The sequence below is a fragment of the Salmo salar genome, chromosome 21 (assembly GCF_965601325.2).
Source record: "Salmo salar chromosome 21, fSalSal1, whole genome shotgun sequence".
NCBI classification, from domain to species: domain Eukaryota; kingdom Metazoa; phylum Chordata; class Actinopteri; order Salmoniformes; family Salmonidae; genus Salmo; species Salmo salar.
The window spans coordinates 32,468,533-32,494,158 of record NC_138311.1 but is presented as its reverse complement, the minus strand read 5'-3'; the positions used below and the strand labels follow the sequence as shown (position 1 = coordinate 32,494,158).

Here is a 25,626-nt window from a genome sequence, read left to right as displayed (position 1 = left end):
TTTTCAATGGGTTTTAAGTCCGGAGACTGAGTTGGCCATTTAAACATGTAGATTTTGTGACCAATTAATGTCAAGATACACCACCATATTTTACATGGTGTGCGTGGCCAAAGAGCTCTATATTCATATCGTCTGACCAAAGCACCGCTTCCAATCCATGTACCAATGCAGTTAAGCAAACTCCAGGCGTTTACATTTATTGGATAACATAAAAATAGAGCTCTTTGGCCACGCACACCAGTGGTGTGTCTGGAGTCGAAATGAGAATGCATCAGCAGAAATGAACCTACTGTAAAATATGATGGTGGATCTTTGATGTTATGGGGCTATTTTGCTTCAACTGGTCCTGGGGCCTTTGTTAAAAGCCCTTAGAGTCGATGTCCATGCGAAAAAATCATTTTAGCATAATAATAAAAAAGTCTCATGAAAATCCTATTTAAGCTAGAGATATCTGTTTTTTACATGGGCATCGTCTCAATCCACCGCACCAGTCAATGTCGGCCATCCACATCTGTGGTGGAAGGTGGCAGAGCTACAGCGGTGTTGGTCGGGCCAGGAGACATCCCGAAAATCAGTCTTCTCATGAAAACGTCTGAGGCGTCCGAACGGTTTGGACTACACATGAATATGACTACCCCTGACCTCTGACCCCAGGTCACAGCTGTGGGGGGGTCATGGGGAGGATCAGGGCTCTGTGATCTGTGCTGTAGGTAGAACAGGCTGCAGCAGTAAAACCAGGGGGAACCTGAGACACTGAGGCTGGTCCACCTAACGACCACATCAGACACTCTTGACAAACTGACCAATCAGCAGTCTACACAGAGCACTTCAAAGGACTGAGGGATAGCTTCAGTCAAATGACACATTTAGATGACACATTTTGACAAATTTGGTTGTTTCCTTGTTTTGTGTGATAAATGATATCAACGCTTGTTCCTGAACACTATTTTGTGCACCATATGTATTTTTATAGTTCAAATACATGTATTCAAGGGTTTAGAAACTAAATGGAGTTTGACTGCTGATATTGATGTCTGTGACACAGAAGGTCAAAGTGGTGAAACCTGAAGCTCCATTGATCTGACTAGTGTCCAATAATGAGTCGGTTTCAGCTGTTAGATTGAGACACAAATCATCGAGAGAGAGGTGGAAAACCCCTCTCTCTTTCTTTATTTCTTTCTCTCTCTTTTTCTCCATTCCCACAGCCTGGTGGTAGTCAGCAAAGAGAAGAGCAGAGCGGAGAGCAGCTTTAGTTTCCTGCTCTGGGTCGCCGTGACAACTGCACCACATCAGTCAGAAGCTTTTCATCACAGCTTTGACCAGAGAGAAACCATAACACACTCTACACCCCCCCCCCCCCTCCAAACCCCCAACAGTCCCCCACTACAGCAGCCTCTCTCCAAGCCCCACCATGTGCTAATCTCTCGTTTATGGATGGGCTTTCTCTTCTCTCCCAGTGCAGCTGGGGACCTCTCACTCTGTCAGTCAGTCAGTATGTATTTGGGGGAAATATGGTGCTACGGTGACTAAATGAGTTTGGATATTACAATACGTGGAGACTGAGGAGTGGTGGACGCTGGCCAAAAGAGCTGTGCCATTAAGCTCTGGACTGGAGAGCAGTAATGTAGTGTGTCTCTCTGGGATTGGATGAGGCGATGCCAAGAGAACATAGTGTTTGTAGGGCCAGACTTCAGGCTCCCAGCACCATGTAGAGTTTCTCATTATTCCACACTTCTCCATATGCAGTTGGAGATGAGTTCCTCTTCTGGTTCCTCAACAATGTGGAATATATCTGTAAATTGGTGAGGGTAAATTGCTAGGGATTTCTTCTTTGAAAGATATGAAAAGATGGGAAACGTGAGTTTATGACACATCCTAACAACGTGTCATAAACTCCTAATCTACAGTGCATAGGGAAAGTATTCAGACCCCTTGACTTTTACCACATTTTGTTATGTTATAGCCTTATTTAAAAATGTATTAAATTGTTTTTTCCCCTCATCAATCTACACACAATACCCAATTTACGGGCAAATGTATTAAAAATAAAAAAATAAAAAACCTTATTTACATTCTGTACAAACAAATTCTGTATTGAAGGTCCCCAAGAACACAGTGGCCTCCATCATTCTTAAATGGAAGAAGTTTGGAACCACCAAGACTCTTTCTAGAGCTGGCCGCCCAGCAAAACTGAGCAATCGGGGAAGAAGGGCCTTGGTCAGGGAGGTGACCAAGAACCCAATGGTCACTCTGACAGAGCTCCAGAGTTCCTCTGTGAAGATGGGAGAACCTTCCAGAAGGACAACCATCTCTGTAGCACTACACCAATCAAGCTTTTATGGTAAAGTTGCCAGACAGAAGCCACTCCTCAGTAAAAGGCACATGACAGCCCGCTTGGAGTTTGCCAAAAAGGCACCTAAAGGGCTTCTCAGACCATGAGAAACAAGATTCTCTAGTCTGATGAAACCAACATTGAACTCTTTGGCCTGAATGCCAAGCGTCACATCTGGAGGAAACCTGGCACCATCCCTACGGTGAAGCATGGTGGTGGCAGCATCATGCTGTGGGGATAGTTTTCAGTGGCATGGACTGGGAGACTAGTCAGGATCGACGGAAAGATGAATGGAGCAATGTGATGAAAACCTGCCTCAGAGTGCTCAGGACAACAACCCTAAGCACAGCCATGACCAAAAAATAGCTGCAGCAACACTCTCCATCCAACCTGACAGAGAGAAGAATGGGAGAAACTCCACAAATACAGGTGTGCTAAGCTTTTAGCGTCATACCCAAGAAGACTGTAATCGCTGTAATCACTGCCAAAGGTGCTTCAACAGTAAAGGGTCTGAATACTTATGCAAATGTGATATTTCCATTTTTTATTTGTAATAAATTAGCAAAACAAAATCTAATAATCTGTTTTTACGTCGTCATTATGGAGTATTGTGTCTAGATTGATGAGGGGAAAAAACGATTTACTCCATTTTAGAATAAGGCTGTAACGTAACAAAATGTAGAAAAAGTCAAGCGGTGCACTGTACATTAGTGACCACTACCCACACCCCAGGGCTATGACAGGGAGTCAGAATGAGACAGGTGTACACAGTGCGGTTAGGGTACTGTTTTTACTGTAACACTGAAGCATTTTGTGCTGTAACACCGGGTAGCACTTTGCTTGCAGCGGCAGAAGACCAGGGGCCCATCTGTCACTGTCAACGTGTGTGTGTGTGTGTGTGTGTGTGTGTGTGTGTGTGTGTGTGTGTGTGTGTGTGTGTGTGTGTGTGTGTGTGTGTGTGTGTGTGTGTGTGTGTGTGTGTGTGTGTGTGTGTGTGTGTGTGTGTGCGTGTGCGCCTGCGCGTGTGCGTGTTTGTGTGTGTGTGTGTGTGGCCCCCATGCCACTGCATTATCAGAAATCATTTCAGAGGGTCTGGCTCTCACGGCAAAATGCTTATCTGCCCACGTCAGCCAACGACGTGAGTAATTATCCATGATTCACCTTGAGGACTTGATCAGCACTCTTTCTCGCTCCTACCACCCTCTTTTCAGAAAGACATTGGTTCCTGCATAATATTCAGTGTACCATATGATAATCAAATCCATTCTCTGCCTTTTAAAACTGTTCTGAATCTGTCTAACTTTACATAGAGGAGTTCCCACTCTCAAAGGTCGTGTCAATTACACAAACTGGGCCTCAAACCTGGGCCTAAATAAACATGAGACATTAAAAGTCAGTGTTCGGTAAGTGTGTTTGGTTCAACCTTATAAAGTAACCTCTAAGTTTTCTAGTGCTGGTAGTTAATATATGGCTGGGGGAAACCAAGGCTGGCAGCTCTATGGAACGAATTAGTAGATTACCTTCAGCTCCAGCCAGCCCGTAACTCTAACACTTAAAGTTCAGAGGAGGGATTGGCTGCTGGAGACTGCAAGGCCAGTAGTGCAACTGGTAGACAAATAAACACAGAACCACACAGACACACATACTACACACACACACCCACACCCACAACCACAACCACGCACACACACACACAGACTATGGCAGAGGTAGAGACACAGGAGGATGTAGGTGGATTAGGGAAGGGAAGGAAGTCAAGCTGTTTTGTGTTATTTGATTGATGTGTTGAGATACTAAGTTAGGTAGGGTTTTATTGACATGTGTTGTTTGATTGATGTGTTGAGATACTAAGTTAGGTATGGTTTTATTGACATGTGTTATTTGATTGATGTGTTGAGATACTAAGTTAGGTAGGGTTTTATTGACATGTGTTGTTTGATTGATGTGTTGAGATACTAAGTTAGGTATGGTTTTATTGACATGTGTTATTTGATTGATGTGTTGAGATACTAAGTTAGGTAGGGTTTTATTGACATGTGTTATTTGATTGATGTGTTGAGATACTAAGTTAGGTAGGGTTTTATTGACATGTGTTATTTGATTGATGTGTTGAGATACTAAGTTAGGTATGGTTTTATTGACATGTGTTATTTGATTGATGTGTTGAGATACTAAGTTAGGTAGGGTTTTATTGACATGTGTTGTTTTGATTGATGTGTTGAGATACTAAGTTAGGTATGGTTTTATTGACATGTGTTATTTGATTGATGTGTTGAGATACTAAGTTAGGTAGGGTTTTATTGACATGTGTTGTTTTGATTGATGTGTTGAGATACTAAGTTAGGTAGGGTTTTATTGACATGTGTTATTTGATTGATGTGTTGCAATACTAAGTTAGGTAGGGTTTTATTGACATGTGTTGTTTGATTGATGTGTTGTGATACTAAGTTAGGTAGGGTTTTATTAACATGTGTTGTTTGATTGATGTGTTGAGATACTAAGTTAGCTAGGGTTTTATTGACATGTGTTGTTTTGATTGATGTGTTGTGATACTAAGTTAGCTAGGGTTTTATTAACATGTGTTGTTGCCAACAATTCAAACCATATTAAAAGCTGATCCTCCTCTTCTTTAACAAAATGAAGAAATGCAATCTGTCTCCCCATCCCACCCATATGGTGAGTCTATCACCTACTTAACCTATGTGTAGGTTAATACCACTTGGGGGGGTACTAAGCTGACATATGGAATAGTTTATAGATGGTCATATCATGGATCATTTAGCTATTGGATTTAGAATATTAAGACGCCTTTAGGTATATTTTTAGATTTTTTTGATAAAATATAGAATTTGGCCTTTACTTTTATAACACATAGAAACGCATTGAATAACACATTCATAAATAGCACAAAAAAAGAGAGATATAAGAAAGCTCAGGAAATACATATATATTTTTGGACACATATTTAAACCTTTATTTTTGTTGGCACAAAACTACCTCCATACTTTCATTAGTTTCTTAGGTTACCTTCAGGCGAGTCCCGTGACTCTTGTGGGGGTCGTAGAGCGTGTTGGTGAGAGTCTCCCCTTTCCATAGTGGGATCATATTAGTTTTGGCTCAAACGGTTCAGACGCTACAGACAGAAGTTGGCACATCGGCGTTACCGGCTCCAGACGAGTCCCCTGACTCTTGTAGGGGTCGTAGAGTAAAAGGGAGAACACCATTGTGTTCATGAGAGTCCGTGTATTGGCCAAACCGTTCGGACACTATAGACGTTTTCGTGAGAAGACCAATTTTCGGGATGTCTCCTGGTCTGATAAACACCGCTGTAGCCTTCCACCGTAAACGCGGAAGGCCGACATAGGCGAATGCGGTGGATTGAGATGCAGCCATGCAAAAAACCTGACGTCTCTAGCTTAAACGGACGTATTCTGACTGGGATTTTTTTATTATGTTACTTAGACTGACGCACAGGTGCGTCAATAGACTCTTAAGGATTGTTAATCCCACTTGACTCATAGGATAACAGAAACTAAGATGTGTTTTTATTGTTTGTTATGAAATGTCCTAAGCACCATTAAAACGCTGAAATGTGATGACAGGACAGAATGCTGACAGAGGATAGAATGTGCAGATACTGTATGTGTGCAAGCCATGGTACATGAATCTACTACTCACCCCATGTGATGGGTAGGATATCCATCCCAGCTCCCCCTGGCTGGCTTTGGAGTCCAACAGGTTCACTGTAGAGATGAGGAGAGAGAAGAAACAGGGATGAGTGTTGGGATGAGTGTCTTATGGGAAAGCAGTTGATTGTGAGAAGCTTGTCTTTGGCACCACTATGTACAGTGGGAATAGAAAGTCACCACTCCCTTTGAAAATGTTCACCTTTTGTTGCCTTACAGCCTGAAATGAAAACACATCAAATCAGACTTTTTACTGCTTTATTTACACACAGTAACCCACAATATCCAAGTGAAAAAAACATTTTAAAAACTCTATAAATGAATTACAATTAAAACAGTAAAATCCCCTATTTGGGTATGTGAACGCCCCCCTTAGAATTGCAACTGCAAACTTGCTGAGGTATAACCAACCACCTTCCAGATCACAAATCAAGCTAATTGGTTTCCATCTGTGATCAATTCTAGTGATTTTGATTAGTTCAGAATTGCACAACTCAACTACTTAGTAGTGCAATTCAAAGCAAAGAATCCACTATGGGCAGAAAGGTACTTTCAAAAGATCTACGAGATAAAGTTGTGGAAAGGCACAAGTCAGAGGATGGATATAAAAAGATTTCAAAGGCTTTGTCTATCCCTCGGAGCACAGTTACGGCCATTATTAAGAAGTGGAAGGCGTATGGCACCATCCAGACCCTGCATAGATCAGGCCGTCCCTCCAAACTGGATGACCGGGCAAGGAGGAGACTGATCGGAGAGGCTACCAAGAAGCCAATCGTGACTTTGAAGGAGCTTCAGGCCTTTATGGCAAAGACTGGTCAATGTGTGGATGTGACCACAATATCACAAGCACTCCACGAATCTGGCCTCTATGGGAGGGTGGCAAGAAAAACACCACTCCTCAAGAAAATCCACATCAAGTCTCGTTTGAGCTTTGCCAAAAAGCACATTGTAGATTCTGAGGCCAAGTGGCAAAAGGTGTTGTGGTCAGATGAGACCAAAATTGAACTTTTTGGCCTGAACGCAATATGATATGTCTGGCGAAAACCCAATACTGTCACACCCTGATCTGTTTCAACCGGCCTTGTGATTGTCTCCACCTCCTCCAGGTGTGGCTTATTTTCCCCAGTGTATTTATCCCTGTGTTTCCTGTCTCTCTGTGCCAGTTCGTCTTGTATGTTCAAGTCAACCAGCGTGTTTTTCCCGTACTGCTGCCTTTTCTATTCTCCTTTTTCTAGTCCTCCCGGTTTTGACCCTTGCCTGTTTCTGGACTCTGTACCCACCTGCCTGACCATTTTGCCTGCCTTGACCACGAGCATGTCTGCCACTCTGTACCTCCTGGACTCTGATCTGGTTTTGACCTTTTTGCCTGTCCACGACCATTCTCTTGCCTACCCCTTTTTGGAATATAATAAATATCAAAGACTCAAACCATCTGCCTCCCGTGTCTGCATCTGGGTCTCGCCTTGTGCCCTTATGAATACATCTTTACACCCAAAGAACACCATGTCTACAGTAAAGAACACCATGTCTAGAGTAAAGAAAACCATGTCTACAGTAAAGAACACCATGTCTACAGTAAAGAACACCATGTCTTCAGTAAAGAACACCATGTCTACAGTAAAGAACACCACGTCTACAGTGAAGAACACCACGTCTACAGTAAAGAACACCACGCCTACAGTAAAGAACACCACGTCTACAGTGAAGAACACCACGTCTACAGTAAAGAACACCACGCCTACAGTAAAGAACACCATGTCTACAGTAAAGAACACCACGCCTACAGTAAAGAACACCAGGTCTACAGTAAAGAACACCATGTCTACAGTAAAGAACACCACATCTACAGTAAAGAACACCAGGTCTACAGTAAAGAACACCACGCCTACAGTAAAGAACACCACGTCTACAGTACAGAACATCACGCCTACAGTAAAGAACACCACGTCTACAGTAAAGAACACCACGCCTACAGTAAAGAACACCATGCCTACAGTAAAGAACACCAGGTCTACAGTAAAGAACACCACGCCTACAGTAAAGAACACCATGTCTACAGTAAAGAACACCACGCCTACAGTAAAGAACACCATCCCTACAGTAAAGAACACCACGCCTACAGTAAAGAACACCAGGTCTACAGTAAAGAACACCACATCTACAGTAAAGAACACCATGTCTACAGTAAAGAACACCACGCCTACAGTAAAGAACACCACATCTACAGTAAAGAACACCATGTCTACAGTAAAGAACACCATGTCTACAGTAAAGAACACCATGTCTACAGTAAAGAACACCATGTCTACAGTACAACACGGCAGTGGCAGCATCCTGTTGTGGGGGTATTTCTCTTCAGCAGGGACTGGGAGCACTTGTCAGGATAGAGGGGAAAATTGATAGTGCAAAATGCTGACAGATTCTTGAGGAGAACCTGCAGCCATTTGCCAGGAAGTTGAAAATGGGAAGATGGATCACATTTCAACATGACAATGGCCCAAAGCACCCCGCCAAAACAACCGTACAGCGGCTGAAGGACAAGAAGGTGAATGTCCTTGAGTGGCCTAGTCAGAGCCCCGACTTACATCCCATCAAGAATCTGTGGAATGACTTGAAGAGTGCAGTCCATGAACGGTCACCATGCAATTTGACTGAGCTTCAACAATTCTGCAAAGGAAGAATGGGCAAATATTGCACAGTCTATGTGTGCAAAGTTAGTAGAGACGTATTCAAAGAGACACATGGCTATAATTCAAGCAAAAGGTGGTTCCAACAAGTATTAACTCAGGGTGTTCATTTATCCAAATAGGGTAATTTAATGTTTTCATTTAAATACATTCTCCAAGATTTTTTGAGATTTTTTTTTCGCTTGAATATTGTGGGTTACTGTGTGTAAATAAAGCCAGGAAAATCTGATTTTATGTGTTTCATTTCAGGCTGTAAGGCAACAAAAGGTGAACATTTTGAAAGGGGGTGGTGACTTTCTATTCCCACTGTACATTATGAATATCTATCCTTCTGATGTCTAGTCAGCCTACTCATCTAAACCTGGCCTTGGGACCTCTAGTCATGGACCGGGTTCAGGATAGTATTTATTTACTTAGCTGTTCAACAATTCTCAGGACTCCTTAAAACACACACAAACATGCTCACAAACGCACACACACACACACACACGGCCAGTTACCCTCTGAGCACTTCCTAAATCTAACCAGTGACAGCCTGCTGCGTTGTCCTCCATGATGAGGGGATCCAAGCGGGAGATTCTGGGTCTGTAGCAACCTGGGAGGCTGTTGGGTCACTGCTACAGCTGTGTGAACCTCCTCTGACTGGGACTGATACACACAACTGGGTCAGAAAACCACACTTGCTGTTACGAATCTTTGGATCTAAAATCTCTATGCGCCTGTAAAGAGTCGAACACATCGCACCGAATGTGGATTCCCATTCATCTACTGATCGTTCAGCATGCTGTTGATGTCTGCCTGCCGACATTTTCTCAGTTGGAAAAGTACTCTCTTAACTGTCACTTTCTTTATAAAGGAACCTTTATGCTTTCAGATAAATCATGGGCTGTGAGTGGGCATATGAACAACATTCATTATTATACTATAAATATGGAAATGATTAGATTATGTCACCAATTCTAGGTTTCAATGCATTGTCAAATGAATTAAACCTCTCACAATTCCAGGGAGCTGGTTAGATTCTGAGATGTGGGAGTGAAGTGTGTCGTAATTACTAAGACAGAGCAGTATGATAAGAACTGTGACCCAGGGGTTCTGGTGGGCTGGAGTGTCACTAGTGAAACAACAGAACGTCACAGAGCAGGGAAGGGAAAAATCATATTCTATCTTGATTCACTCTTCTCTGTTTTCTAGAGAAGCTGGGATCAGATATCCTGAGTGACAAGTGTGTGCTTCATAAACAACAGTTGTAGACGAACAGTGAAATGGTTACCTACGGGCCCTTCCCGATGATGCAGAGAGAAAGAAAATAGAGAAACAATAGAAAAGTAATAATACATCATAAAAATAAAAAAAATTCAATACACAATGAGTATCGATAAGCAGGCGATATACACAGGGTACCAGTGCCAAGTCCATGTGCTGGGGTAGGTACCTGCTTCTGTTAGTCTCTATGGGGAGTTCACACATGTTCCCAATAGAGAGAGAATACAGGGTGGAGCATAGAGAGAGAATACAGGGTGGAGTATAGAGAGAGAGAGTACAGGGTGGAGTATAGAGTGAGAGTACAGGGTGGAGCATAGAGTGAGAGTACAGGGTGGAGTATAGAGAGAGAGTACAGGGTGGAGTATAGAGAGAGAGTACAGGATGGAGTATAGAGTGAGAGTACAGGGTGGAGTATAGAGAGAGAGTACAGGGTGGAGTATAGAGAGAGAGTACAGGGTGGAGTATAGAGAGAGAGTACAGGGTGGAGTATAGAGAGAGAGTACAGGGTGGACTATAGAGAGAGAGTACAGCATGGAGTATAGAGAGAGAGTATAGGGTGGAGTATAGAGAGAGAGTAGAGGATGGAGTATAGAGAGAGAGAGTACAGGGTGGAGTATAGAGAGAGAGAGTACAGGGTGGAGTATAGAGTGAGAGTACAGGGTGGAGCATAGAGTGAGAGTACAGGGTGGAGTATAGAGAGAGAGTACAGGGTGGAGTATAGAGAGAGAGTACAGGGTGGACTATAGAGAGAGAGTACAGGGTGGAGTATAGAGAGAGAGTACAGGATGGAGTATAGAGTGAGAGTACAGGATGGAGTATAGAGAGAGAGTACAGGGTGGAGTATAGAGAGAGAGTACAGGGTGGAGTATAGAGAGAGAGTACAGGATGGAGTATATAGAGAGAGTACAGGGTGGAGTATAGAGAGAGAGTAGAGGATGGAGTATAGAGAGAGAGTACAGGGTGGAGTATAGAGTGAGAGTACAGGATGGAGTATAGAGTGAGAGTACAGGGTGGAGTATAGAGAGAGAGTAGAGGATGGAGTATAGAGAGAGAGTACAGGATGGAGTATAGAGAGAGAGTACAGGGTGGACTATAGAGAGAGAGTACAGGATGGAGCATAGAGAGAGAATACAGGGTGGAGTATAGAGAGAGAGTACAGGATGGAGTATAGAGAGAGAGTACAGGGTGGAGTATAGAGAGAGAGTACAGGATGGAGTATAGAGAGAGAGTACAGGGTGGAGTATAGAGAGAGAGTACAGGATGGAGTATAGAGAGAGAGTAGAGGATGGAGTATAGAGAGAGAGTACAGGGTGGAGTATAGAGAGAGAGTACAGGGTGGAGTATAGAGTGAGAGTACAGGGTGGAGTATAGAGAGAGAGTAGAGGATGGAGTATAGAGAGAGAGTACAGGATGGAGTATAGAGACAGAGTACAGGGTGGAGTATAGAGAGAGAGTACAGGATGGAGTATAGAGAGAGAGTACAGGGTGGAGTATAGAGAGAGAGTACAGGGTGGAGTATAGAGAGAGAGTACAGGATGGAGTATATAGAGAGAGTACAGGGTGGAGTATAGAGAGAGAGTAGAGGATGGAGTATAGAGAGAGAGTACAGGGTGGAGTATAGAGTGAGAGTACAGGATGGAGTATAGAGTGAGAGTACAGGGTGGAGTATAGAGAGAGAGTAGAGGATGGAGTATAGAGAGAGAGTACAGGATGGAGTATAGAGAGAGAGTACAGGGTGGACTATAGAGAGAGAGTACAGGATGGAGCATAGAGAGAGAGTAGAGGATGGAGTATAGAGAGAGAGTACAGGATGGAGCATAGAGAGAGAATACAGGGTGGAGTATAGAGAGAGAGTACAGGATGGAGTATAGAGAGAGAGTACAGGGTGGAGTATAGAGAGAGAGTACAGGATGGAGTATAGAGAGAGAGTACAGGGTGGAGTATAGAGAGAGAGTACAGGATGGAGTATAGAGAGAGAGTAGAGGATGGAGTATAGAGAGAGAGTACAGGGTGGAGTATAGAGAGAGAGTACAGGGTGGAGTATAGAGTGAGAGTACAGGGTGGAGTATAGAGAGAGAGTAGAGGATGGAGTATAGAGAGAGAGTACAGGATGGAGTATAGAGACAGAGTACAGGGTGGAGTATAGAGAGAGAGTACAGGATGGAGTATAGAGAGAGAGTACAGGGTGGAGTATAGAGAGAGAGTACAGGATGGAGTATAGAGAGAGAGTACAGGATGGAGTATAGAGAGAGAGTACAGGGTGGAGTATAGAGTGAGAGTACAGGATGGAGTATAGAGAGAGAGTACAGGGTGGAGTATAGAGAGAGAGTAGAGGATGGAGTATAGAGAGAGAGTACAGGGTGGAGTATAGAGAGAGAGTAGAGGATGGAGTATAGAGAGAGAGTACAGGGTGGAGTATAGAGAGAGAGTACAGGATGGAGTATAGAGAGAGAGTACAGGGTGGAGTATAGAGAGAGAGTAGAGGATGGAGTATAGAGAGAGAGTACAGGGTGGAGTATAGAGAGAGAGTAGAGGATGGAGTATAGAGAGAGAGTACAGGGTGGAGTATAGAGAGAGAGTACAGGATGGAGTATAGAGAGAGAGTACAGGGTGGAGTATAGAGAGAGAGTAGAGGATGGAGTATAGAGAGAGAGTACAGGGTGGAGTATAGAGTGAGAGTACAGGATGGAGTATAGAGTGAGAGTACAGGGTGGAGTATAGAGAGAGAGTAGAGGATGGAGTATAGAGAGAGAGTAGAGGATGGAGTATAGAGAGATTGTACAGGATGGAGTATAGAGAGAGAGTACAGGGTGGAGTATAGAGAGAGAGTACAGGGTGGAGTATAGAGAGAGAGTAGAGGATGGAGTATAGAGAGAGAGAGTACAGCATGGAGTATAGAGAGAGAGTACAGGGTGGAGTATAGAGAGAGTACAGGGTGGAGTATAGAGAGAGAGTAGAGGATGGAGTATAGAGAGAGAGTACAGGGTGGAGTATTGAGAGAGAGGAGAGGAAAATAGAGACTATTAGCACATTCCAGGCTGAAACCCACAAAATTGAGGCTCACCTGAGTTCTAGCCAAGCAGCTGACGGTCAGGGAGCAGGGACGCACACACACACACGCACACACACACACACACGCACACACACACACACACACACACACACACACACCGCACACACACACACACACACACACACACACACACACACACACACACACGCACACACACACACACGCACGCACGCACACACGCACGCACGCACACACACACATTCACATTTAGAAGACAGACTCCTATTAGAGCTAATAAAGCTATCTGCTCCTGTCAGATTATAGCAGTGCAGCATCTAGCTCCATTGGTTCCAATTTACATTTCTCAACGAGCCAGACCCCGTGTCAAATTGAGCCAAGCGTGGGGAATATGAGATGGCTCTATCTGACGCTGCTTCTCCAGCTGCAAGGGACGGAAATCTCCACCAAAATCCCACGCACTCACACACACACGTGTTCATGCACGTGAAGGTCCACATGCACACACTCATTACACAAAGACGCACAAACCAATGCAAGAACACTCACACAAAACGCTCACACACTCTCGCGTCAGTGTGTCTACCCAGTTAGTCAACCTCAGTGTCTCAGAAAGCAGGGCTCTTTACGGTAACTAACAGTAGAACAGTATTACCAGCAGTCTGAGTTGGCTACTCTGTTCGTTCTCTGGTCTCTGGTCTCTGGTCTGGGAACAAACCACATGGACACAGCCAGGTGAATCAATATAGGAGAGACAGAGACAGACAGTAGACCCACAGGCCCAACATGTCCATCTGAATGAGTGTTTATTGAAGATTTCAGCTCAGCAGTAAGTTGTACACCGGGCAGTAGGCAGACAGGCTGGGCTGTAGGCAGACAGGCTGGGCAGTAGGCAGACAGGCTGGGCTGTAGGCAGACAGGCTGGGCAGTAGGCAGACAGGCTGGGCTGTAGGCAGACAGGCTGGGCAGTAGGCAGACAGGCTGGGCAGTAGGCAGACAGGCTGGGCAGTAGGCAGACAGGCTGGGCTGTAGGCAGACAGGCTGGGCAGTAGGCAGACAGGCTGGGCTGTAGGCAGACAGGCTGGGCAGTAGGCAGACAGGCTGGGCAGTGGGCAGACAGGCTGGGCAGTAGGCAGACAGGCTGGGCTGTAGGCAGACAGGCTGGGCAGTAGGCAGACAGGCTGGGCAGTAGGCAGACAGGCTGGGCTGTAGGCAGACAGGCTGGGCAGTAGGCAGACAGGCTGGGCAGTAGGCAGACAGGCTGGGCTGTAGGCAGACAGGCTGGGCAGTGGGCAGACAGGCTGGGCTGTAGGCAGACAGGCTGGGCTGTAGGCAGACAGGCTGGGCAGTAGGCAGACAGGCTGGGCAGTAGGCAGACAGGCTGGGCTGTAGGCAGACAGGCTGGGCAGTGGGCAGACAGGCTGGGCTGTAGGCAGACAGGCTGGGCAGTAGGCAGACAGGCTGGGCAGTGGGCAGACAGGCTGGGCAGTGGGCAGACAGGCTGGGCAGTGGGCAGACAGGCTGGGCAGTGGGCAGACAGGCTAGGCAGTGGGCAGACAGGCTGGGCAGTGGGCAGACAGGCTGGGCAGTGGGCAGACAGGCTGGGCAGTGGGCAGACAGGCTGGGCAGTGGGCAGACAGGCTGGGCAGTGGGCAGACAGGCTGGGCAGTGGGCAGACAGGCTAGGCAGTGGGCACAGTGTCTGCAGAAACACATCAAAATGATATAGGAATCGTCTAGTCTACTCAGGTCAGCACAGAATATGTATAGGCTCTCTGGAACCTGGAACCCACCTGTTGTGACTACATGGTTGTGTACATGTGTTAGCGTCTGCAGTAGTCTGTGTCTACATGGTTGTGTACATGTGTTAGCGTCTGCAGTAGTCTGTGTCTACATGGTTGTGTACATGTGTTAGCGTCTGCAGTAGTCTGTGTCTACATGGTTGTGTACATGTGTTAGCGTCTGCAGTAGTCTGTGTCTACATGGTTGTGTACATGTGTTAGCGTCTACAGTAGTCTGTGACTACATGGTTGTGTACATGTGTTAGCGTCTACAGTAGTCTGTGACTACATGGTTGTGTACATGTTTTAGCGTCTACAGTAGTCTGTGTCTACATGGTTGTGTAGGGCTGCAGTAGTCTGTGACTACATGGTTGTGTACATGTGTTAGCGTCTACAGTAGTCTGTGTCTACATGGTTGTGTACGTGTGTTAGCGTCTGCAGTAGTCTGTGTCTACATGGTTGTGTAGGGCTGCAGTAGTCTGTGACTGCAGGTTGTATAGGGCTGCAGTAGTCTGTGACTGCAGGTTGTGTAGGGCTGCAGTAGTCTGTGACTGCAGGTTGTGTAGGGCTGCAGTAGTCTGTGACTGCAGGTTGTGTAGGGCTGCAGTAGTCTGTGACTGCAGGTTGTGTAGGGCTGCAGTAGCCTGTGACTGCAGGTTGTGTAGGGCTGCAGTAGTCTGTGACTGCAGGTTGTGTAGGGCTGCAGTAGTCTGTGACTGCAGGTTGTGTAGGGCTGCAGTAGTCTGTGACTGCAGGTTGTATAGGGCTGCAGTAGTCTGTGACTGCAGGTTGTGTAGGGCTGCAGTAGTCTGTGACTGCAGGTTGTGTAGGGCTGCAGTAGTCTGTGACTGCAGGTTGTGTAGGGCTGCAGTAGTCTGTGACTGCAGGTTGTGTAGGGCTGCAGTAGCCTGTGACTGCAGGTTGTGTAGGGCTGCAGTAGTCTGTGACTGCAGGTTGTGTAGGGCTGCAGTAGTCTGTGACTGCAGGTTGTGTAGGGCTGCAGTAGCCTGTGTCTGGCAGGTTGTGTAGGGCTGCAGTAGTCTGTGACTGCAGGTTGTATAGGGCTGCAGTAGTCTGTGACTGCAGGTTGTGTAGGGCTGCAGTAGTCTGTGACTGCAGGTTGTGTAGGGCTGCAGTAGTCTGTGACTGCAGGTGGTGTAGGGCTGCAGTAGTCTGTGACTGCAGGTTGTGTAGGGCTGCAGGAGTCTGTGACTGCAGGTTGTGTAGGGCTGCAGTAGTCTGTGACTGCAGGTTGTGTAGGGCTGCAGTAGTCTGTGACTGCAGGTGGTGTAGGGCTGCAGTAGTCTGTGACTGCAGGTTGTGTAGGGCTGCAGTAGTCTGTGACTGCAGGTTGTGTAGGGCTGCAGTAGTCTGTGTCTGCAGGTTGTGTAGGCTGCAGTAGTCTGTGACTGCAGGTTGTGTAGGGCTGCAGTAGTCTGTGACTGCAGGTTGTGTAGGGCTGCAGTAGTCTGTGTCTGCAGGTTGTGTAGGGCTGCAGTAGTCTGTCTGCAGGTTGTGTAGGGCTGCAGTAGTCTGTGTCTGCAGGTTGTGTAGGGCTGCAGTAGTCTGTCTGCAGGTTGTGTAGGGCTGCAGTAGTCTGTGACTGCAGGTTGTGTAGGGCTGCAGTAGTCTGTGTCTGCAGGTTGTGTAGGGCTGCAGTAGTCTGTCTGCAGGTTGTGTAGGGCTGCAGTAGTCTGTGTCTGCAGGTTGTGTAGGGCTGCAGTAGTCTGTCTGCAGGTTGTGTAGGGCTGCAGTAGTCTGTGTCTGCAGGTTGTGTAGGGCTGCAGTAGTCTGTCTGCAGGTTGTGTAGGGCTGCAGTAGTCTGTGTCTGCAGGTTGTGTAGGGCTGCAGTAGTCTGTCTGCAGGTTGTGTTGGGCTGCAGTAGTCTGTGTCTGCAGGTTGTGTAGGGCTGCAGTAGTCTGTCTGCAGGTTGTGTAGGGCTGCAGTAGTCTGTCTGCAGGTTGTGTAGGGCTGCAGTAGTCTGTGTCTACATGGTTGTGTAGGGCTGCAGTAGTCTGTGTCTGCAGGTTGTGTAGGGCTGCAGTAGTCTGTCTGCAGGTTGTGTAGGGCTGCAGTAGTCTGTCTGCAGGTTGTGTAGGGCTGCAGTAGTCTGTGTCTACATGGTTGTGTAGGGCTGCAGTAGTCTGTGACTGCAGGTTGTGTAGGGCTGCAGTAGTCTGTGTCTGCAGGTTGTGTAGGGCTGCAGTAGTCTGTGTCTGCAGGTTGTGTAGGGCTGCAGTAGTCTGTGTCTGCAGGTTGTGTAGGGCTGCAGTAGTCTGTCTGCAGGTTGTGTAGGGCTGCAGTAGTCTGTCTGCAGGTTGTGTAGGGCTGCAGTAGTCTGTGACTGCAGGTTGTGTAGGGCTGCAGTAGTCTGTGTCTGCAGGTTGTGTAGGGCTGCAGTAGTCTGTGACTGCAGGTTGTGTAGGGCTGCAGTAGTCTGTGTCTGCAGGTTGTGTAGGGCTGCAGTAGTCTTTGTCTGCAGGTTGTGTAGGGCTGCAGTAGTCTGTGTCTGCAGGTTGTGTAGGGCTGCAGTAGTCTGTGACTGCAGGTTGTGTAGGGCTGCAGTAGTCTGTGTCTGCAGGTTGTGTAGGGCTGCAGTAGTCTGTGTCTGCAGGTTGTGTAGGGCTGCAGTAGTCTGTGTCTGCAGGTTGTGTAGGGCTGCAGTAGTCTGTGTCTGCAGGTTGTGTAGGGCTGCAGTAGTCTGTCTGCAGGTTGTGTAGGGCTGCAGTAGTCTGTCTGCAGGTTGTGTAGGGCTGCAGTAGTCTGTGACTGCAGGTTGTGTAGGGCTGCAGTAGTCTGTGTCTGCAGGTTGTGTAGGGCTGCAGTAGTCTGTCTGCAGGTTGTGTAGGGCTGCAGTAGTCTGTGTCTGCAGGTTGTGTAGGGCTGCAGTAGTCTGTGTCTGCAGGTTGTGTAGGGCTGCAGTAGTCTGTGTCTGCAGGTTGTGTAGGGCTGCAGTAGTCTGTGTCTGCAGGTTGTGTAGGGCTGCAGTAGTCTGTGTCTGCAGGTTGTGTAGGGCTGCAGTAGTCTGTGTCTGCAGGTTGTGTAGGGCTGCAGTAGTCTGTGTCTGCAGGTTGTGTAGGGCTGCAGTAGTCTGTCTGTAGGTTGTGTAGGGCTGCAGTAGTCTGTGTCTGCAGGTTGTGTAGGGCTGCAGTAGTCTGTGTCTGCAGGTTGTGTAGGGCTGCAGTAGTCTGTGACTGCAGGTTGTGTAGGGCTGCAGTAGTCTGTGTCTGCAGGTTGTGTAGGGCTGCAGTAGTCTGTCTGCAGGTTGTGTAGGGCTGCAGTAGTCTGTGTCTGCAGGTTGTGTAGGGCTGCAGTAGTCTGTGACTGCAGGTTGTGTAGGGCTGCAGTAGTCTGTCTGCAGGTTGTGTAGGGCTGCAGTAGTCTGTGTCTGCAGGTTGTGTAGGGCTGCAGTAGTCTGTGTCTGCAGGTTGTGTAGGGCTGCAGTAGTCTGTGTCTGCAGGTTGTGTAGGGCTGCAGTAGTCTGTGACTGCAGGTTGTGTAGGGCTGCAGTAGTCTGTCTGCAGGTTGTGTAGGGCTGCAGTAGTCTGTGTCTGCAGGTTGTGTAGGGCTGCAGTAGTCTGTCTGCAGGTTGTGTAGGGCTGCAGTAGTCTGTCTGCAGGTTGTGTAGGGCTGCAGTAGTCTGTGACTGCAGGTTGTGTAGGGCTGCAGTAGTCTGTGTCTGCAGGTTGTGTAGGGCTGCAGTAGTCTGTGACTGCAGGTTGTGTAGGGCTGCAGTAGTCTGTGACTGCAGGTTGTGTAGGGCTGCAGTAGTCTGTGACTGCAGGTTGTGTAGGGCTGCAGTAGTCTGTGACGCGGTGGGGGCTGCAGGTCTGTGCGCGGTGGAGGGCTGCAGTAGTCTGTGCGCAGGGGTGGGCTGCAGGTCTGTGTCGCAGGGGGGGCTGCAGTAGTCTGTGACTGCAGGTTGTGTAGGGCTGCAGTAGTCTGTGTCTGCAGGTTGTGTAGGGCTGCAGTAGTCTGTCTGCAGGTTGTGTAGGGCTGCAGTAGTCTGTGTCTGCAGGTTGTGTAGGGCTGCAGTAGTCTGTCTGCAGGTTGTGTAGGGCTGCAGTAGTCTGTGACTGCAGGTTGTGTAGGGCTGCAGTAGTCTGTCTGCAGGTTGTGTAGGGCTGCAGTAGTCTGTGACTGCAGGTTGTGTAGGGCTGCAGTAGTCTGTGTCTGCAGGTTGTGTAGGGCTGCAGTAGTCTGTCTGCAGGTTGTGTAGGGCTGCAGTAGTCTGTGACTGCAGGTTGTGTAGGGCTGCAGTAGTCTGTGACTGCAGGTTGTGTAGGGCTGCAGTAGTCTGTGACTGCAGGTTGTGTAGGGCTGCAGTAGTCTGTGACTGCAGGTTGTGTAGGGCTGCAGTAGTCTGTCTGCAGGTTGTGTAGGGCTGCAGTAGTCTGTCTGCAGGTTGTGTAGGGCTGCAGTAGTCTGTGACTGCAGGTTGTGTAGGGCTGCAGTAGTCTGTGACTGCAGGTTGTGTAGGGCTGCAGTAGTCTGTGTCTGCAGGTTGTGTAGGGCTGCAGTAGTCTGTGTCTGCAGGTTGTGTAGGGCTGCAGTAGTCTGTGTCTGCAGGTTGTGTAGGGCTGCAGTAGTCTGTCTGCAGGTTGTGTAGGGCTGCAGTAGTCTGTCTGCAGGTTGTGTAGGGCTGCAGTAGTCTGTCTGCAGGTTGTGTAGGGCTGCAGTAGTCTGTGTCTGCAGGTTGTGTAGGGCTGCAGTAGTCTGTGTCTGCAGGTTGTGTAGGGCTGCAGTAGTCTGTGACTGCAGGTTGTATAGGGCTGCAGTAGTCTGTCTGCAGGTTGTGTAGGGCTGCAGTAGTCTGTGTCTGCAGGTTGTGTAGGGCTGCAGTAGTCTGTGACTGCAGGTTGTGTAGGGCTGCAGTAGTCTGTCTGCAGGTTGTGTAGGGCTGCAGTAGTCTGTGTCTGCAGGTTGTGTAGGGCTGCAGTAGTCTGTCTGCAGGTGGTGTAGGGCTGCAGTAGTCTGTCTGCAGGTTGTGTAGGGCTGCAGTAGTCTGTGTCTGCAGGTTGTGACTGTGTGTTCAGGGTGAAGTGTTCTCCTCCTATCATGAATTATTCAAACTGAGTGTGGCTGTGTTTGATGCTGCTGGTTCCCCTCTCACAGCTCATACTCGCATGTACACTCTCTCTCCCTCTCTCTCTCTCTCTCTCTCTCTCTCTAATACTGATTTATTGTGAGCTATTAGATAACAGCACTCTTCACACTGCTTCCTACAGGCCTCCCACACAAACACAACACACACAAACACACAGAGAGCACTATTTTTAAAGTGGGAACATGTGTACCCATCCCCCCCCACCCCACCCCACCCCCTCCAGGTACCATCGCTCATAAACCTGCTCCTCCCAGCGGGTTACTGCTCCAGCCTCCCTGGGCATGGCCTCCTGCCACCGGCTAAAAATACCGACGCCCGGGCAGGGAGAGAAACCATAGCAAGCACCACGCATACAGACTCACTACTGTCGCCTATATTCACGCACACATACACGTATGTCTACAGAGCCATTCTCTAATTTTATGCTGCGCACTCACTCAAAGACACATTTACACTGAGAAAATACACTGATCCTTTTGGTGAAAGAATCCCTCCAAATCAGCCAGTACAATATCTGAATATGACATAACTTCGTGCCAAATTATCCCCCCTAAAACTAACAGTCCTAAAAGCGGCCACATCAGGCTACTTTCTCGGCTAGCCTACTGCTGCGGTATATTAAGCGCAATACGGAACACAGTATAGAAGCTCACCAAAGTTTGTACAGGATTTACACAAGCACTGCTAAACGGCAGAAAAATGTATTTGTTTCTGTAAACACGAGTGTGTAGCAATATAGGCAGCCTGTAATGACTAATAGCAAGTGGGCCAATATGCATTTGATCAAAGTCATATTGAAACCATGATCATAATATGGGTATGGTGATACAATTCTGGATAGGCCTATAATTAATTGTTTTCTCTGGACAGCATATAATTCAACATGAATTATGCGTATATTTTATGGTATGGTACATTTCACAATTCGTTTTCTTTATTTTGATGTATTTTATATTTTCTATAAAAACAACCATTAGCCTATGGAAAGTGGGAATAAATCACGTCAGCTAGTTTTGGTCCAACACAGAATAATCTGACCAAGCAGCAGGCCTCCGCTTTAGAACACGTTCAAACAATCATTCATAGGCTATGGCTTGTAAAATAGTACAATGTGCTGCTAAAACGTTACCAATATATTTATCAGCAAAAATATACATTTTTCATGGTGTCAGTTCAAATTGGTTTTAAGTGCAATGGGAAGATCTCACAAGGTCCTGAAGAAAAAACAATAGACTTTTACAGGGACGGTAGGCCATAACGATGAGGGGAAACTACAGCATGGCCCAACTTTCCCAAAAGGCCTCAGTTAATTCAAACGAAACAATAAAATAAATTTAAAAAATACGTATATACAGGCCAAAGTAAATAAATAAATGAACATTTGTAGGCCTGATAGGCAAACTACAGTTCCCTAAAATCTACATTTGAACATTAAAATGCTGGTCGTGCGTAATGCGAAGCATGTGCACGTTGAAATTGTACCTCGTCGAAGTTGTTGAAAACGTTTTTCTTTCGTCATAAATAAACACAAGAGGAGCTTGAAGTTAGCAATAAGAATAAAACATATATTTAGGCTAATTATAAAGAGTATTGTCATCATCAGAATCATTAGGCCTATAATTAATGATAATGATGAATAACCTAAATGACTGTGTAATTATCGTTATTATAATTACCATGAATAACCTCTACATTCTGAGAACCATTAAAGGTGACATAGAATCTTAGTCGTCATGAAATAGGCAAGTTTGAAACGTCTAAAACTTCCACATTTTCCTTGCCCTTACTCTTTAACTTATCACAAAACACACACACATGGTCAAGTTGTCCTAAATACACCTATATCACAGTGTATTATTTTAGAGTATGGGTTTTATATAATGCAGCCCATGCGAGTCGTGGTTCCGCTCGAAGCCCCAAAGTAGGGCGTTACGGATTGAAGAGTGGTTGGACTGTATTACTACTGTAGTTGATTTACGACTTTCTTTGCTCTGAAATGATAGATTATATGATATCTGGCAACAAAACGTAGTGAATATTTCCAAAAGGACGTTAAAGGATGGCTTAAAAAGAGTAAGTTTAAACCACAACAGAATCTGCGTGTGGACACGCTGACCAACAGACAGAGGAAACTTACTTTAAAAAAAATAAATAACACATTTGGGCTAAATAAAAACATTCTAAAACGTAGGCTACTTGCAGAGTTATCAACCCTAGATATGCCTGGCCTATAGTCTAGGCCCATAGTTTATTTTCGGTTCACTGTAAAATTATATGGTACATTTATAAATAAGGTAGGTCAATTGTCGTTGTCAACATGGAAACATGGAAACATTTCCTTCACAGATATGTAGCCTATCAAATACATATTTTCCTGCAAATATAGACGCATAGACCTAACCTACATTTTTCGGACAAGGCAATAGCTTAGGCCTACTAAAATAAGCTACACTTTTATAACCATGCCCCCATTTTTAGTTCTGCACTCTTAAACGCAAATAAACCGATATGATACTTCCACGTTGTTTCAATGTTGAAATAAACGGAGTGAATTTGGCTTTGTGCTAAACATTTTCTTTATGAGAGGGACTTAAGTAGCCTGTGAAAGGGAGGGGGTTTCTGACTTTACCCTGCCATGATGACACCGTGCCCCGAGCACAAAAACAATTCCTCTCTTCTCTCCTCTGCCGAGCATGAGCTTTGTTTCTGATAGAAGGGGTTTTGATAGTTCTATTATTACAGATAGGATATGCAAGAGCGTGTGAGGCTTCACGGTGAGAACGGCTCGACACTGACACTCCCTGGCAGACAGACAGGGTGTTGCGGACAGCCATCATTAGGTGTACACCATAGCAGACGTCATAAACAATAAGTAATAGGCTTACCAACGGGTAGGCCTATACATTGTAATTGTCCTCGGGTTGAGTGAAGGCTACAACAATATTTCCTGAAGACAAATTGTATATATCTAATAGGCCTACATATCGACTAAATTGCATCTACATAGCTTACATTAGCACCATACGAGACATAGACCGAACTTCATTAACAATACATCAGTTCATAAACAGCCTAAATAGACCTAAACAATAATTAGGCTAACATAAAAATGGAATGACTAGGCCTATATTTGACTTCAATACTGTAGGCTATGTCGAGGACAGGCCTGCCGAAATCGAGCTGTGTGGGCTCCTGGATAGAGTGAGGTGAATAAAAGTACGAAACAGTAAAAACAGAAGTCGATAGGCTGTTAACGTGCTGTTTAATCGAAAATATCAAAGATTAAATCATCTCAAAATATCTAAAGTTTCTGAAAACAAAAGATATTAGTCAGATTAATGCCAGAGACCCATTGCATTTAATTAACCTATATATCAAATCGAAAAACAGAAGTCACTTCATAATCTCCAAGCTTGGTTTATTGACCGGTGATAGACTGACGGCCTGTGAGTTAGGCAATAATATAAAGAAGATGAGATGAGGCGACAGGCGCATGCAGTATAGTCTACATGTATGGAGCGAGGACTAACCGCTTTGTAGAAATAATAACTCTTCCCGGTATAATCATTTATAATACATTGACCATGTTAAATAGCTATGATATGGGTTGAAATCTAGGCGAATGTATTGCCCAAAGACAGAAGTTGTTTTATGTGGCATAAACTTTGACCACAGTATTCGTTGTTCATTTTGATACCATATATCCGCAAGCCATTTTTTTATAGGCCTATTCAAGCGTTGTGCTTCCCTACAAGAAGAACACAAAGGTGATGCTGGTCGGCATAGGCCTACATGATGTACTGCCACGTTGTTTCAACGAAGAATACGCCGGGGAAATGCAGTCTAGTCGCTCGCATGTTTTCGGTTGTTCAATGTCTTAAACTATTCACTTCAATTGTATATAGGCCTATGCCAATAGGTTTACAATTGAATTATGTTACAATTCGTAATTTAACATTTTTTAAATATTATATTGCATGTTCTCTACTTTGAATTATTCCCATGTAGTAACAAGTCAATAATAACATGACAATAAATCATTACATTTTACTGAGCTCACCCCTTGATTAGTATCTGGCTCTGTCTGACTATCGACGGTCCAAGTAGCCTACATTAATTTCGTAATCAAAGTGCAATTACAGATGAGCCTTGCCCTTTGGAACTATAGGCCAGTCATCTCATCATTTGCGCCTGTGTGTGTGTGTGTGTGTGTGTGTGTGTGTGTATGTGCACGCGCGCGCATGTGCGAGCGATAATAAACAACCTGTCGAGATTGGCCTATTTAAGAAAAAGTAGCCAATGGGTTAATCAATGGAAATATCGAGTGGATGATTCCTTGCGCTAAGGGATTTTATTCTTTAGAGTGTGCGTGTTCCTTCCAACACGTCTCCATAAAGTGGGCTATAATGATATAATACAATACACCATCCGTGTGAATGAATACTAATGAATATGAATAGGCTGCATTTTGTAAATCACATCTATTTAGGCTAATGTGTGATCAGCTTGGGTAAGAAGCTAAGCGGAGGTCCACTGCCTGCCCCTGGCTATTTACTGTGCGCTGCAGCGCTTGGATTGCCTGCTTCTACTCGGTATTGCTTTTGGACAATAGCCTACATGGGTATTTGTTAGTAATAACACCAAACATCAACAGCTACACTTTGGCATCTGCGTTTCAAAATGTAGGCTATTATTCTCACTATTTGGCATGCCAAACGATCTTTCCAACCTAGACGCACGGGAACCCCGGTGTTAACTGTCCAAAGCTGATTATCGTGTTGCCCCCCAGCTGATTATCGTGATCCCCCCCATCCGATTCCAGTTTCCACGGATTTACCAGCCGGTCAATAACTCTTAACGAGGGTTTAAAACGCCACACTGAGTCCGTGCATCAAACCTTCTATCGTACTGAAGCTTGGATCAACACAAATCATAGTGGGTTAAACTAATTCAACGATTATTTACAAAATGTGCTAAAATACCGCCATGACAATATTTGGACATTATTGAATGGTCTAACATGACATGTCCTGTCCTTCCATCCACAGCATCAGCGCAGTCAGAACCACCTTCCTTCAAATGCATGCGGTCCAGACTGCAGCAAGATGTGCTATAGTTCTGTCTGTGAGCGAACACTTTTCTTACATGGATCTCACACTCTCTCTTTCTTTATGTCCGACCCTCTCTCACTCACTCTTACCTTCATTGGACGGGTGGATGGTCAGAAGTGCTGGGCGAATAAACGACAAGATGAACAGTAAAATAAAATGTAGTATTGGTTTCGCGCGCGGTTTGCAATCCATGACGGCAGGCAGTTCAGAGGGCAAGGCAGCGCGAGGTACATATCTCCGTGCAGCATTCGCCACTGAATGATGTGAGCTCGCTCTCCCGTTCACGCACGAGGCTCCGGTTCAACTCTGCTCCAGGGCTGATGTCAACTTTGACACCGGAGAATGAGGAGGAGTCAGCGCTCTGTCTCTCTTTCTCTCTCTCATTTTCTCTCACACTCTCTCCCTCTCTCCCTCCGCGCTGAACGGAAAGGAGACCAGCTCTAGCGGGAAGCTTCCGTTTTCCGCAGGGTCCTATATATCTAAACTGATTGTCTATTTAAGTGTTTCCCAACTCATCATCAAGGTCTGATGATATTAATCCGCTGTGTAGTGCTAGAGCAGAAACCAAAGTCATCCCCAGGACTGAGTTTGGGAAACCCTGATGTAGATAAAGACACGCTCAAGTT

At 45.8% G+C, this 25,626-nt stretch overlaps 1 protein-coding gene across 2 annotated transcripts in view; it reads right to left on the bottom strand.

Annotated features, from left to right (window-relative positions):
- Positions 1 to 25,409, bottom strand: part of epha3 (eph receptor A3) — a 147,784-nt gene extending 122,375 nt beyond the window's left edge. For both annotated transcript variants that reach the window (XM_045704677.2, XM_045704676.2), the window contains exons 1-2: positions 25,090 to 25,409; positions 6,011 to 6,075 (exon numbers count right to left, since the gene is read on the bottom strand). In XM_045704677.2, the coding sequence (XP_045560633.1) occupies positions 6,011 to 6,075; positions 25,090 to 25,192 (168 nt within the window). In that variant the 5' untranslated portion in view covers positions 25,193 to 25,409. The remainder of the gene's footprint in view (positions 1 to 6,010; positions 6,076 to 25,089) is intronic.
- Between the last annotated feature and the right edge of the window lie 217 nt (positions 25,410 to 25,626).